The 16,347-nt window shown below is 37.8% G+C and overlaps 1 protein-coding gene across 1 annotated transcript in view; it reads right to left on the bottom strand.

Annotated features, from left to right (window-relative positions):
- The window catches only part of TBC1D32 (TBC1 domain family member 32), a 127,258-nt gene that overhangs the window by 27,324 nt on the left and 83,587 nt on the right, over positions 1-16,347 (bottom strand). The window contains 3 exon segments of the mRNA XM_081094753.1: positions 7,428-7,511; positions 8,422-8,547; positions 16,129-16,222. Coding sequence (XP_080950879.1) covers positions 7,428-7,511; positions 8,422-8,547; positions 16,129-16,222 — 304 coding nt within the window.

The following is a 16,347-nucleotide window of genomic DNA, read 5'->3' as shown; positions in this document are numbered from 1 at the left end:
TTATAGCAGCGTAGTATTCCATTGTGTAGATGTACCACTGTTTTTTAATCCACTCATCTGCTGATGGGCACTTAGGCTGTTTCCAAATCTTAGCTATTATAAACTGTGCTGCTATGAACATAGGGGTGCATATGTACCTAACAGATGTACCTTCTATGTCTAGGGGAGAATGATAACCGTTTTTCACTTGTAGCAACAGGTTAAGCAAAGGAGACTACTCAGTGTCTTCTCTTCAGATTTTTTCAAACTGGACTGAAGTAAGGATTTCTCTCCTTATTAATTACAGGGCTATGAGGTGCCATGGGTCTCTAGCAATGGGGAATAAATGCAACATACAAGGAGAGGGAGAGACAGAGGAAGGAGAAATTCAGGTGAAGTTCATTGGGTAATCATCAGGAAGTTCTTTTTGTTTCAGTACCTGAATCCATTCCTGGTGAGCCTATATTCTATGATTAATTATATTTTAATTCCCCAAGTTTAAATATATAAAACTTTAGTGCTATAGTGTTGGTGACATTGGCTGATTTTGCAAAATTTAAATAATTTCAATTAAGATAAACATGCCAAGTTTATTATTCTTATAGTCATGGTATATTCCTACCTGCTATCAACTATGATAATGTGATACGATAATATTCATTTCTATAAACTATTGCCAGAACAGTTTTAAGTTAAATTAGATAACAGAATTCTAATACATATAAAATTGGATTATTAAGCATAAAAATATTTATCTTCATTAATATACAGATCTGTGTGCTTGTAATAATACTACTGCTGAATGGATGAATGAGTAGATGAATGAATAAATAAATGAACAAGCATTCACTGAACAACAAAATAAGTGGTATTTTATATATCAATCTAGAAGCAAGGTGGATATGGAAATAGATTTGGACTTAAAAATATATTCTGTATATTGAAATCAACTAACAAATGGATAATATGACTCCCTAATCCCTGGAGTCTATAAAAAGCTTAATAAAATAAGTTGTTGAAAAAATTCAACCAAACAATGACACCTAAAGCGCCCTACTTACCCTAGTTTCTTAGCAATGTGTAATTCAATCTCAGCATTAATATTCAAGCAATTATTTGAAATAACCAGTCATTTTAATTATAAATTTAATAGTCTCAGAACAAAATGAGTTGAAAAAATTTTACTTAATATTCACTGATATCACTCACTCTGGCCATGCATTCTGTTCTATTTTGTGGTTTTCAGAGACAGAACAAAGAGCAGTGGTAGAAGACATCAAATCTATTCTGCCTGGCACTTGGCTAATGGCATGGAAAACAGTAAATTTTCAGAAAAGTAAAGACCTTCTCAAAGATGAATTCATGGTTGAAGAAGCAGTGACTGCTTGACTGTTTACTGACTTTCCTGAAGCCCTGCTGTATCGGTTATAAAGTGAGAGGACTCTCAATCACTCAAAGATATTAACCGGTCAGTATTCTTCCTCCTATGTCCTTCTTTCCCCAAAGCAAGTCTGAAGATTCTGTTGCTTCTTTTTCAACATGTGGCTTTATCTATCCATTCTATTCAATTCGTAATGACTTAAAATCTAATTCCTGGTGACAAAGCTACTATAAGAGTCTGTCTCCTAACTAGCATAGTCAGTGTTTTTTGGTAAAAAGCACTTCTCTTTCCATGTCTTTAATTTTGCAATTACCCATAAGCCTTCTCCTCTCCTATCTCTTTCATCTGTAATAGCAGTACTAGTGCCATCTGTCCTGCTCTATTATCACTTCCTCCTCTTATCTCCCAGTATAGTCAACAATGATCATCCTTTCCACTAAACACTATGGCACTCACAACAAAACCCTTAATTTGATAATAACCCAATGCAAATAAGATACTTAAAGGCCCCAGCAGATTGCCTGAAACAAAGTAGCCAGCTAAAAATGATCAGTTTTCCCTCATTTCTTCATTTTCTATCTTACCATCTGCTGCCATTTACTTAATTCATCACTTTAGATGCATGTTCTGTCTTCCTTCCTTGAGGTGAGGGATATTTATATTATACTAGGAGCCCAGCACACGATTGGAAATCATGCCGCACTGCCCACTCCCTCTCTGGCCCTTGAAGCAGCCATGGCCGCTGCTGATCAGGCCCTCCCCCACCGACGCGTGCACAACCTCTTCCTGTCTGGTCGAACCGTTACAGCATCCCGGTTAATTAGCATATTTCTCTATTTTATCGATAGATAGATATAGATACCTCCTTGCAATATTAGAACATACAAACATGCTCCATAAATGTAATAGAAAAGAGCATATTTTTTTAAAAAATATATTTTATTGATTTTTTTACAGAGAGAAAGGGAGAGAGATAGAGAGTTAGAAACATCGATGAGAGAGAAACATCGATCAGCTGCCTCCTGCACACCCCCCACGGGGGATGTGCCCGCAACCCAGGTACATGCCCTTGACCGGAATCGAACCTGGGACCTTTCAGTCCGCAGGCCGACGCTCTATCCACTGAGCCAAACCGGTTTCGGCAGAAAAGAGCATATTTGTTGAATACCCAAAGAAAGTATAAAGGTGTTTAACTGTATATATTAAGTTTAAAAATATTTTAGTAGTCAAAAGACAGAATTGCAACTTTTTAAAATATTTTTATTTATTTCAGAGAGGAAGGGAGAGATAGAAACATCAGTGATCAGAGGGAATCATTGATTGGATGCCTCCTGCACGTTAGACCAAGCCCGCAACCCAGGTATGTGCCCTTGACCGGAATCGAACCTGGGACCCTTGGGTCTGCTAGCTGACACTTAATCCACTGAGCCAAACCAGCTAGGGCTAGAATTGCAACTTTTTAAATATTTTTTCAGTCTTTTGATTAACAACACAAAGAGAAAACATTAAAATATTTACTACCTTAAAAGGACTACTTAATTTATCATCTCAAAGAAGCAATTATAGTAGTAGAAATTCCCCAACTTGTTACAGAGAACTGGGCCAACAAAATGTTATTGTCTGTTAAGATTTGGAAAGAAACCAGTATGGATTTACAATCTGCAAATGTGCAGAACTTTCTCTGTTTGTTCTTTCCTCTTTCTTCAAGGGGATAAACAGCCAAACTAATTTGATTTTTTCAGATTTGCAAATTTTATAATAGATTGAAATCCTGAGGGAGCTAACAACAGATGGATGACTGTGTTATTCTAATTTCGGCTACCTTAGGGTTTAGCAAACTGTCATTTTTAAAAAGACAATCAATTTCTCATTTCCAGAAACACGAAAAAGCATTGAATATATCTATTCAGCATTTGCCTTGAAATATCCTTATATCAGAACAGTTTTTGTATAGTTAAAGTAAATAAAGTGAAATTTCATAATAGCAAACCATTGTTCCACCAGCCAAAAAACAAATGATAAAGGATGAGGATAGCTAAGGCCATGGGAAGAAAACAATACTACCATCAAAATTATGATCTACACTAATAAAAGAGAAACATGGTAATTGGCGTACAACCGCTACCCTTTTCATTGGCTAATCAGCGAGATATGCAAATTAACTATCAGCCAAGATGGCGGCCGGCAGCCAGGCAGCTTGAAACTAACAGGAGGCTTGCTTGCCTCAGTGACAGAGGATTGTTGGAGGAAACCAACGTTCCCCACCTGCGGCTGCAGGCCTCTGAGCGGGCAGTTTAAGAAACATTGTAACAAATACCGCCAGACTTCAGCCAGCAGACTCGCAACATTGTAAGCAAAGGCCAGAGACCTACTTTTAGCCGCAGAGGCCTAAGAGCTGGAGCCAAGCCTCAAGGTAAAGCTGGCCCAGAATAAAAAAGAAAAAAAAAGAAAAAAAGGAGCGGTTGGGAACTTCAGTCACTCCCAGCCTGAAAACAGCCCTCAGTCCCTCACCCAGACTGGCGAGGCACCCCAGTGGGGACCCCCACCCTGATCCAGGACACCCTTCAGTGCAAACCAGCTGGCCCCACCCATGCACCAGGCCTCTACCCTATATAGTAAAAGGGTAATATGCCTCCCAGCACCGGGATCAGCGTGACAGGGGGCAGCGCCCAAACCCCCTGATCGCCCTGCGGCTCTGTGTGACAGGGGGTGGGGCCCCAACCCCCTGAGCAGCCCTGCTCTGTGCCTGATAGGGGGGAGCTCCCCAACCCCCCCACCACGGGCCCTGCTTTGTGTGTGACGGGGTAGAGCCATAACCTCCCCATCGGCCCTGCCCTGAGTGTGAGAGTGGCAGCGCCCCAACCCCCTGATCGGCCCTGCTCTGTGGGTGATAGAGGGTGGTGCCCCAACCCCCTGATGGGCCCTGATCTGTGTGTGACGGGGCAGCGCCCCAACCCCGATTGGCCCTGCTCTGTGCATGACGGGGTGGCGCCGTAACCTCCCCATCGACCCTGCCTTGAGTGTGACAGGGGACGGTGCCCCAACCCCCCAATTGGCCCTACCCTGAGCGTGACTGAGGGTGGCATCACAACCTCCCAATCTGCCCTGCTCTGTGCATGACGGGGCGGCGCCCCAACTCCCCAATAGGCCCTGCTCTGAGCCCGACCAGAGGCTGCACCTAGGGATTGGGCCTGCCCTCTGCCACTCGGGAGCAGGCCTAAGCCAGCAGGTCGTTATCTCCCGAGGGGTCCCAGACTGCGAGAGGGCACAGGCCGGGCTGAGGGACCCCCCTCCCCCCAGAGTGCACAAATTTTTGTGCACCGGGCCTCTAGTATCATAATAAATACTCAATAGTTAACCCATAGGAAGCCACTTTCTTTTTGCTGTACTCTAAAATTCCAGTGGATGATTATTCAACTGGAGCCTTTAAAGAAATTTAAATTCACATTCAGGGTTTATCTGCCTACATGCTACATTAAAAAAAGACTACACATGAGGTCTCCTCATAATTTAGAAGTACAACAAAGGGCAGTAAATACATGTATACTGAGCAATCAGGTTGACTATTTGGATAACACATACAACATAATGTTAATTATAGATAATACAGAAAATATAATCCAAGAGAACAATATGTCAAGGAAAGTTATAGAAACTGGAGATTATTATGCTGCAGACTAGAGATCCCCACTCTTGGCCATGCAAATCTCCATGATTACCACTGCTTACTGATTTCCTCTCTTACTCATAGACTTGACCATTATTCCCTGTATTCTTTTCACGTACATTATTAGGTTCACTTATAAAGTTATAATTCTTTTCACAAATGCTTTTCTTCAAAATTCTCTTCACAATTTCTGTTTTCTTTCCTATTTACCTCAATGTTCTGATTTTAAATGCAATGATTATGCCTACTTCATTCTTTTCTCAATATAGCAACCACAGTGATCTTTTAACAACGTAAATCAGAGCATGTCAATCCTATGTTTAAGACCCTGCAATAATTTTCAAAATCTCTCCTCTATGACTTCCACACAAACAATTCTTCCCTCTTACTTCTTTTTAGCCATACTAGTCCTCTTTGGTGTCACTTGCTGAAATTCTCTTTCCCTGAAAATACCCATATATCTTGTACCGACTTCTGCTGGTCTGAACACTATTTAATATTGTAATCCTCACCCTCAACTAGCATGCCCCACCTCCCTGTCCTGCTGAAAAATTCTCATCTATCACCATACCATTTGACATACTGAATCTTTTACTTATTTATCATCTGTCTTCCTACCAGAAGGTCAATTCTATTAGGGCAAGATTTGTTTCTCTTTTGTTCAATGCTGTGTCTGAATGCTTAGAGAAGTTCTATCACATAGCAAAGGACAGTATCTACTTGTTGAATAAATGAATGTGTGTGTGTAGTGAGGGAAGAGGAAGTTGGCGGTGCTGCTAACAGTTTAGTGTTCCTGAAAAACAAATGTGAGAAAGAGATGATACTAGAGAGGAACAAATGGCAAGTCTAATTTGAGGCCTCAGGTATCATGGTAAGAGCCTTATAATTTGTGCAGTGGTGTAAGTGGTATAAGCTTCTATGGGGGAGAGGATGAGTGGATCAGATCTGGGCTTCAAATATCACTCTGAAGCAGCATAAAGAATACCTTTGAAAAAAAAATCAGACTCCAATTAGAGACCCCAGGTAAAGAGGCTGTTGTAATACCCTAAACAAAAGTAATGGTGGCCTAAACTAACATAAAATAAAAGAGTAGAAATCAATATAAGTAGATGGGGTGGTGAGGGCCTGAGGGGGGCGGGGGAGGATGGGAGCAGGCTGGAAGAGGTTGAAGGGGGGGAAAAGGAGCACCTATGTAATACTTTCAAGAATAAAGATTTAAAATATATATACACACGTGTGTGTGTGTGTGTGTGTGTGTGTAGATAAATTTGAGATAGATTAAGAACACAGATTTAAAATGGTTTGGTAATTGGGAGGAAAATATGGATGTAAGAGAGTTCATCATTCCTTGGTTTCTGGCTTAGATGGACAGCAGATGACTGTAATACCAACCAAAATAGGCAAGGTGAGAAGAGGATGTATATCAAAAAGGCACGATGAGGCAAGGTCCCTACTGGACATTTAGAATCGAGGGTTTCTGTAGCACATCCAGGTGACGTTTACCTATCAAGCAGTTGGAAATATGAAAATAAAGCTTATAGCAGGTCTCTAAGTGGAAGATATACATTTACAAATCATCAGAATGTGACGTATGTAAAACAGTATGAACAGATGAGATCATGGGGGGCGAGGAGACAGTGTATTAAATGAGCAGAGTGGATGATATCGTCTTAAGGAAAAACAGTTTTTAAAAGGTAGACAAATTAAAAGGGCTCAGAAAGGAGTTAGAGCCCAGCGGGTGTGGCTCAGAGGTTGAATGTCTACCTATGAATGAGGTCACAGTTCGATTTCTGTTCAGGGCACATGCCAGGGTTTTGGGTTCAATACCCATAGGGGGCATGCATGAGGCAGCCAATCAATGATTCTCTCATCATTGATGTTTCCATCTCCTTCTCCCTCTCCCTTCCTCACTGAAATCAATATACACACACACACACACATATATATATATATATATATATATATATATATATATATATATTAAGTTAGAAAGTTACAAGGAAACTCAGACATTTACACAGAAGAGATTAAAAGATATCTGGAATGCCAAAACCGGTTTGGCTCAGTGGCTACAGCATCGGCCTGTGGACTGAAAAGTCCCAGGTTCGATTCCGGTCAAGGGCATGTACCTGGGTTGCAGGCACATCCCCAGTGGGAGATGTGCAGAAGGCAGCTGATCGATGTTTCTCTCTCGTCGATGTTTCTAACTCTCTATCTCTCTCCCTTCCTCTCTGTAAAAAAATCAATAAAATATATATTAAAAAAAAGATATCTGGAATGTATATGAAAGATTTTTAGGATGAGAAAACTTGTGCATATCTGTTATCTAATTACACGTCTCTATGAAATATCTATTTGCACACTAAATACTTTTCAAAATTCAAAATGTTTAATATGTACCTGAATATACTACGGAGGGGAAATAGCATTCCGATGGGCTTTCAGAGAGATGAAGCACAAATTTTTCAAGTAATTCTACTAAAGCTGTAATAAACAAGAGAATAATTAGAATATTAAAGAACAAGAATAATACATGATAATGCATCTCTAAATAACAGACTGGTACATAAAAGTCATCTGAACATCTTTAGTTATACCCTTTAGGGGGTCCAATTCAAAACACACAGCATTTTAATATTCTTAACAATGCTTCTGATATAAAATAGCTTCACTGAGAACCTATGAATGTAAAACTGGAAAAGAATCATCTGTTATCTTTAGATCCTCTAAGGATTACTTCAGAATGCTAAATGATTTCAATACAGAAAGAAAATTATCACTAATCAGACTACAATATCTTATCGTAATTATTCACGCATACACAAAAAAATTATGTGAACTCCAAGTCCAAGATCAATGAATAGCTCACGTCTCTTTCAAAACCAGTGTATATTATTTGTTTTATATATTTTGCAACAGATGGTATCTGTTCAAGGCGATCGAACCAAAACTAAGCTTGCCAGGGTAGGCAGCACACAGGATTGTAGGGCAGTGAAGCTCTTCAATGCACTGAAATTCCATTATCCATAACTCAAGAAAATTAATTTATGTCATGAAACACTTCTTAACTTTAAAAACAAACTCTAGGATATTACTATCCAAAGCAGTATGCTATGTGCTGGTGAAAGTGAGTAAAACCAAGCAAACTGTTACATGGGCAAAGATAAAACAGTGCTTAAGTTTTGCCTACCAAGACCTCTTAGACAGTTTTCTAAGAAAGCTTAGTAACCTCAGATTTTAATTTTAGTTCTCCAGGGTCACAAGTTTTCAGAAATCAATGGACTTCTGGAATTAGTATTATGTATTCTAGACATGCCAGCACTAATCTTCAGGAAACACAGCTTCTGTTAATATAATTTTCATACAAAAAAAATAAATAAATTAGTGCACTTACCACCTCCACTGATTATATCAGGTTTGGCCTTCATCATTTTGCAAAATTGTCTTCGGCAGTTTTCTATCCACTCAGTTTGTTTATCAGACATCTTGAAGTGTAATAAAATTTTGCCAAGATCGTTGTCTAATAAGAAATATAGCATGTATTATTATTATAAGACATGCTAGATACATTGAAAAATAAGTATTAATATTAAGCATGTAAAGAAACAAATTCTATTTTAAAAACACAGACTATATATGGCTTTCAAAGGAAAACATCTTTCTGTAATCACATCTTATACTATCAATTGTTATTTACATTTATTAAAAACTCATAAAAATGGATTATTGATATATTCAAAGCTCATAAAATTGATTGACGTATAACCATAATTCCTGAGTATTCTTGTTTTTATACAACATGACACATTACTGAGTATTTGATTTAGTAAACAGTGAGGACCTTAAGATTTCGCTAAACAAACATTAACGTTATACTCAAATTATTAAACACAGAATTACCATATTATTCATTTATTCCACTTCTAGACATATACTCTAGATCAATGAAAACATGCAGAAACTTGTACAGGACTGTTTATAGCAGCACTACTTATAATAGCCAAAAAGTGAAAACAATCCAAGTGTCCATCAGCAGACCAATGTGTAAATAAATTATATTACAGCTGTACAACAGAATATTATCTGACCCTAAAAAGGCAAGTACTTATGCATGCTACAACATGGATGAACCTTAAAAACATTATGCCAAGGAAGTTAAGCCAGTCACAAAGTACCACATACTATATCATTCCATTCCTACGAAAGCCCAGAAGAGAAAAATCTCTCGAGACAGAATGTAGATTAGTGGTTGCTCAGGGCTGGGTGAGGAAAGGACAGAAAAGAGGGTACTGGGTTTCTTTTTGAGGTGATAAAATGTTTTAATATTGTCTGTGGTGATGGCTGCACATGTCTGTGAATATATAAAATTGCACTTTCAATTGGTGATGTGTATGGTATGTTAATTATGTCTCAATAAAGCTGTTTTTAAAAAGTACAAATTAAGACCCACATGGTTGAACAGAATATGTAGGATAATTACAGAAAGCACATGAGATGTAAATGGCAAGGGAAATGAAATAATGGGGAAGTAATATGTTTGTTTATATACGTGGCTCACATTAGCTGTCACTCTGTTTACTTCTTAGAAATCCCTAAGGAGGTAAACTTTCAAGAAGGGCCTCTGGAGGAATGTATGGGTAAAGAGTGACTCCTAAGGGGTTCTTAGCAACATCCCGGAGTTCACTTGCATTAGGAGTTACTAATATGTTTGAGGCTTTCAGTGAGTAGCCATTTGAATTTCTAAGATCAAAGAGAGGCAATCAACACCAAGTAGCCTGACCTCCAATGACTGTGAGCCAGTGCTATGCTTCTGCTATTCTGTCGGGCCTGTTAAGAGTAATAGAAACACACCGGCTATGACACACACAACATAAATTACTCTCCACTTTAAAGCCTCAGCCGAGTAAATATAAATCCAAATGATTTCTTGATAAAGACAGTACGTTGGCACTCTGTCTCCACATATGTGGAACTCACAGATATGAGGGCAGACTAGAGCATCTGCACATTTTGGTATCCTGGGGGTCATGGAACCACTTCCCCGCAGATATCGAAGGACATCTGCAGTGAATTATATAGGATACAGGGTAAACTAGATTACAGATTATTTTATAATTCAGCCTGTGTACACATTATAAAGGTAATAAATAAAATGAATGTAGGATGGCAGAAAGGGAAGTAAAAGGAGCAAATGTCTATTATTGAGATAAGTCACCAATAACCAGAGCATGCTATCCAATCCCTCGAGCCGTTTTTACTTCTCAGGATGGAAGCCTGGATTTCCCTTCCTCCTGGGAGAAAGAAATCCCCACCCGAACACACCCAAGTGGAATGCAGTGGAGCAGACTGGCCAGTTAGGGGTGTAACAACTCCTAGGAGAGCTAAGTTTAGCCTAGGAACACGAAAACGAAACAAAACAGACGGCTACCCATCTCACACTCTTCCTGTGTCAAAGAGGAAACAATCGTTATGAACCAATCTTCAATAGTTCACTTTAACACATGCCGACATGCCACCAATACTTGCTTAAACCATTGTACAACCCTCCTTTCTCCATTCACCTTGCCTTTCTTATCTTCTGCACAGGTGACAATGTTACTGCACTAATACATTTCCTCTTATGTATCTAAACTTTCACGTAACAGAGAGATGGTACTCTGACAAGTTATTTCTAACATATAAAAAAATAAATTTTTCATACGTGTAGGATGATTTTCATATGCCCCCTTGTTACATTATAGGCACATATATATATGCATGTGTGTAGTTATACATATGTACACATATATGTGCAAATGTACATACAAAATATTAATCAGTAGCTTTCAAAGGGATTTTATGTTTTAATGTGGTGACCCTTAAATGTACACAAAGAAAAATAACTGAACCAGATGATACCTCAAGATTCTCATTTACAGCCGAAACCGGTTTGGCTCAGTGGATAGAGCATCGGCTTGCGGACTGAAAGGTCCCGGGTTTGATTCCGGTCAAGGGCATGTACCTGGGTTGTGGGCACTTCCCCAGTGGGGGATGTGCAGGAGGCAGCTGATCGATGTTTCTCTCTCATCGATGTTTCTAACTCTCTACCTCTCTCTCTTCCTCTCTGTAAAAAATCAATAAAATATATTTTAAAAAAAAAAAAAGATTCTTATTTACAGATGAAGATAAATCATCTAAAGCTAACACTGATGCCGATGAGCTAACAAGAAGCAATTTAACAGACGCGGAGATGCTAACTGTAGGAAGGAGGGAAAACCCAGGAGCTGGGAGACAAATGAGAAAGATGTCACCATATGCATACAACTGGAGTGATTTTTTTCCCCACAAAAATGAAATTATATTGCAAATGACAACACAAATAACATCTAATAGAATCAGTGAGTCATTAACTTCCAAATAAAAAAGCAAAATGAAATGTATATGAATACGTGCCTTTAAAACAGCAATTTGTGTCTTAAAATACTACCAGCTTAACCATAATTTTTTAAAGTACACAATGTTTAATTTACGCACTGTATTTAACCAGAGACATTATTTTCAAATTAGTTTTATACCTGTTATAAATGCATTTGGCTCCACTTTCCTCATTTAGTTCATACAGACATCACCACTGTATTCTCTTAGGTACAATGAAAAGCCAGACATGATTCTGATTCCTCTCATTTTCTGCCATCCTACTATGAGTACAGGATCAGTGACACATCAGCAACATCAGAATGACATATATTCTATTAATATTTGATTCAAAATGTTATATCTCTTCCTGAGGTGCCTCCTGGGTTGTCCACTAAGGCCTAGATCAAGGGTGGGCAACCTTTTTGTGAGTGCGTGCCAAAACCAGCAAAATCTGACTCAAAATTCTTCTGCGTGGCAAACCTAATTTTTTGAGAACATGTTATGCCTACTTGGTATCTCTTAAGGTATACCTATGTGAAGAACCTTGAAGAAATAATGAAATTCATTCGAGCGACAAAAACACAGTATGTGATGATGAAAAATACACTTATTTTTTAATGTATACATGTACACTGGCAGTCCGACAGAACACTTTATGACTCCGTTTGATATTATTAGTGGGACTTTTGCTGCTGCATCACTGATGACAGAGATTTTATATCAGGTTTATATTTTGTGACCTTCAGAGATATGCACGAGCTACTACTTTCATCCGTCAGGCTACTCCTATTATGAGACTTAACAAAATTCATCACTAAGAACAAAGATTCACAAGCGTATGTGGATGAAACCAAAACACTGGTCGGATCTAGGAAGGCAGGGAGAGTTAAGGCAGGGGCATAGAAATTGCTCTTCCCCTCTCTTCTCAATCCATGTCTATGGTCTTTAAGATAACTTGTTATGTAAAATTATTTATTTATCTAAGATGCACCTGCACTGAATTTATCTGAAAAATTAAAAAGTCGATATTAAGAAAAAAATTGTAAAAAGAAGATTATAAGAGAGGGTTTAGCGTGCCAGCAAAAGTTACTGGTGTGCCATGTTTGGCACGCGTGCCAGGGGTTGCCCAACCCTGGCCTAGATCATTTTTCTCCTCCTTAACAATAATCACAGCAGATGCAGGACCAGTATTATTATGAGGAATTATTAGGTACTGCTGTGAAATTGAGAAAAAAAATTGTCTCATGCAAATGTGTTTTAAGGACAAGCAGAAAGGCAATAGAAGTTATTGTCCAATACATTGGGGAAACATGGAATTAAAGAGGCTTCTAATTAACATAAAACAGAGCATATGACAGAGAGAAAGTCACAAATATGTTGACCATTATAGGCTACAGGGAGGCCATTAGAGGGTTTCAATTTGAGGAGCAATATGATCCAAACCACATTTCAACAGCATTACACTGGCTGCTGTGTTGAGAACACACTGAACACGTAGCAGGTTACTACAAGGGAGAGATGACTGGTAGCGGATGGGTGAAAGTGGTTCATTTCAGATGAGTCAAGTCAAGAGCAAATGCTGACACATTAGATGTAAGGTCTGAAGACAGAGAAGAGTCGAAGAATGCCTTCCGGTTTATTGCCTAAAGAACCTGGAACACAAGGGTGCCATTCTGAAATGAGCAAGCACACCAAAGGAATATATCGGAGGGAGTATCAGAAATTTATCCCAGACTTCAGTTTGAGATGCTGATACCTAGCAGAGGTATCAAGTAGACAGTGAGATATGAGTACAAGGCTCAGGGTAGAGATGGAGGTTAGAAATACAAATCTGAGAGCAATCAGCATGGTGGACAATATTTTAGTCATATGACTAGAGGCGATCCTCCCAAGAATAAAGTACAGCTTGAAAAAAAGACAACTGAGAAATGAGGCCTGGAGTACGCCAAAGTTTAGAGGTTGGCGAGGGGTGAACGATCCAACAAAGGAGGAAACAGGATGTGCAAAAATGCAGGAGGAAAATTACATAATGTATGTTCCTGAAAGCCAAGGGAATACAGTGTTTCTAAAAAGAGGGAGGCACCAGAAATGCTCAGTCACAACGCTAGGTCTAGTAGGACAAAGACTGAGGTCTGACCGGGAGATTTTATTATGGTGGAGTGATGGGCTGAGATTCTGATTAGCTTTCAAGTGGCTTCAAGACAGAATGGAAAGAGAGTAGCTGGAATACCAAGATTAGACCATTTCTGCAAAGAACTTTGCAGTAAAGGGACAGAAATGGGATTATAGTGAGGGGGGAAATGGGTTCAAAATAAGGTATTTGAAACATGGAAGAATTAACCCCATTCTTGTTGGCTTATGAAGAAGCTACAGTGAAGACTCTCCCTGGCTCTCTAAAATATAATAATAATAATAATAATAATAATAATAATAATAATAATAAAAGAGAGAGAACTGATAGATGCAGTATTTTTTATAAGAAAGGGAAAGGAATGCAGTGCACAAAGGGAGAAACTGGCTTCTGCAAATAACATAAGGAGTATATGAATAGTAATAAAAACCAAAAGGGGCACAGATGCCGCTGAGTTCCTATGTATCAGGAGCACATGAAAACATTTTTTGACTGTTTCTTTTTCATCAGTAAAATAGCAAACGAAGTTATCATCCGACAGCACGGATGGGGAAGAGGTGAACAAGGTTTGATGACAGACGTGAAATAGTTCTCCAGGAGACGAGGCGAGTAAATGGACCTGGGCACACGGCATGGTGCCTGGCAGCACCCTGGGCCCCTGAGGTTAACCATTCAGCAGCTCTATTCTACACCCAACAGAGAAGTTGTAATTACTCCCTTTTCTAAATCACGTACAAGAGTAGAGCAGGGAGTAAAATTATACTCCTCTCACCACTGATTTCCAGGGATTGATGACATAGTTTTTCCTATTCTAGGTAAGTGTCCATTTACTTTGCTTTTTTATTTCTGTCTGACTTGTTCAATTTAAAATAAGTCAATTTTTCTTTTTTTTTTTACCAAACTGTTTTGGAAAAAAATTATCGAATGTAGTAGTCACTCAATAAAACTAATCATGAATTTATTGTTAATAAAACTGATAAAAAAGTAAGTATTTGTTCCCAAGAGAAACTTAGCAGAGATCACAATGTTATATCACAATAAGGAAAAGAGATCAGGAGAGGAGTTGAGGCACTGAGAATGGACCAAGTGGACCACACATCATCTATCTCCAACGTCTAGGGAAGCACCTGATAATCAACACTCCTAAAACATGTCAAATAAAAGGAATGAGTGGAAGAATGACTGATGAAACCTAAAACAAGATGACAAAATATAAGGACTTACTAAAAATCTAAAAGCAAGATTGAAAACGAGAGTAACATTGAGAACAGTTTGTGTTCATGGAAAGATATGAGCCAAGTAGGAAAAGAGTCCAAATGATACTCTCTCAAGAGTCTCTTCTTGAAAAATACTTAATATCACTCCCACATATCTGAAAGCAATAGATTAGGTCACACAAGAGGAAAACACAAGGACAAAATTTGTAAAGTGAGCTATAAAGACAAATATTAAAAACTTTAAAAGCTCCCTCATGTTCTTTCCCTAACCTCTAAGTAAATAGGAAAAAATAGAATTTTTGTTTCTATGCAATTGTGAAATATATAATGTATATCTCAAACACTGGATAGAAATACAAATGATGTATACTGATTGATAGCTTCTATTGATTCTTTTAAAGCAAATAAATGTAGGGAAAGGTAAATGGCATATAAAGTCTCACAAGAAGAAAAAAATCCTATTTTTCAAGAATCACTCCATAGAATCTATCCTATGTGAAATCAATCTTATATTATTTCTTTTCAATGTTAGTTTGATGGTATTATAAAGGAATTCATGTTGATTTAAGCTTAAACTTCTCAAATTAATGAAGTTTGTTTGTATATGTTTATATTTTTCCTTATAATTCTCTAGTCTAAAAACTGTCTGAATTTTCATTGTTCTTATGAAAAAGTCTAAGCACCTGAACTTGAGCTACACTGGCCTCATGTCTGAGCTTAGCCTCCCTGCCTCATCTTACCTCTGGTGACTCTTACCCTCACATTACAAATCTCATCCTTGACCTACTCCTAGTTCTTCGAATTTGCTCCTTCTAACCTGTCATTTTTTTCTGTCAAAAATTATCTTCTATAAACCAAAAAACATATTTATACTTTATTCCTTGCTTTAAACATAATTTTCTTATTGTCTATTTAACTCCCATCACACTATATTACCATCCAATTACCTGATTACTTGAATATAGTCTCTAAAATTTCATGAACTACTCTAAAGTGGTTATCTGAGTTTTTATTTTATTACATTTATACAATTTATATACTTATATTTCAAGTCTTGAGCACACATATACTAAAAATATTACTCTGTTGAATAAAGTTCTATATAAATAGAATAAATTAATAAAAAATCATTAGTTACTTTTTTAAACCAAAAAAATGTTCTGATAAAATTTGGCATCATATTAATGTTAATTTCATAAGAAACTTGGAAAAGTGAAAATGTACAAAGAAATAGGTATCTATATCCACATTCACAAACAGAATGAAAATAGTTTTAATCTCCCTTTCCAATATTTTCTTTTTTGAAATTGTAACAAAAGCACTAAAATAACATGGCATTTGATAGCAAATATTTTACCTTGCTTTTGATCAGTATTTCTTATACCTTCTGACAGATAGCAGTTTGGTAAAGGATATGATGAAAACATTGGCCAAGGATATGGGTCATCACCCTAAAATGAAGCAAGACAGATTACTTTCGAAAACAGTTTAATATAGCATTGAATTTTAAGGCCTTCTGAAATACTATTCATAGAAATTGGCTTTGTTTCATAAAAATTTTAGAGTTGTGGTCCAA

Source organism: Myotis nattereri, assembly GCF_964212035.1.
Source record: "Myotis nattereri genome assembly, chromosome: 6".
Taxonomy (NCBI): domain Eukaryota; kingdom Metazoa; phylum Chordata; class Mammalia; order Chiroptera; family Vespertilionidae; genus Myotis; species Myotis nattereri.
Note: the sequence above shows the minus strand (reverse complement) of the source record. Positions and strands in the feature narration are given on the sequence as shown.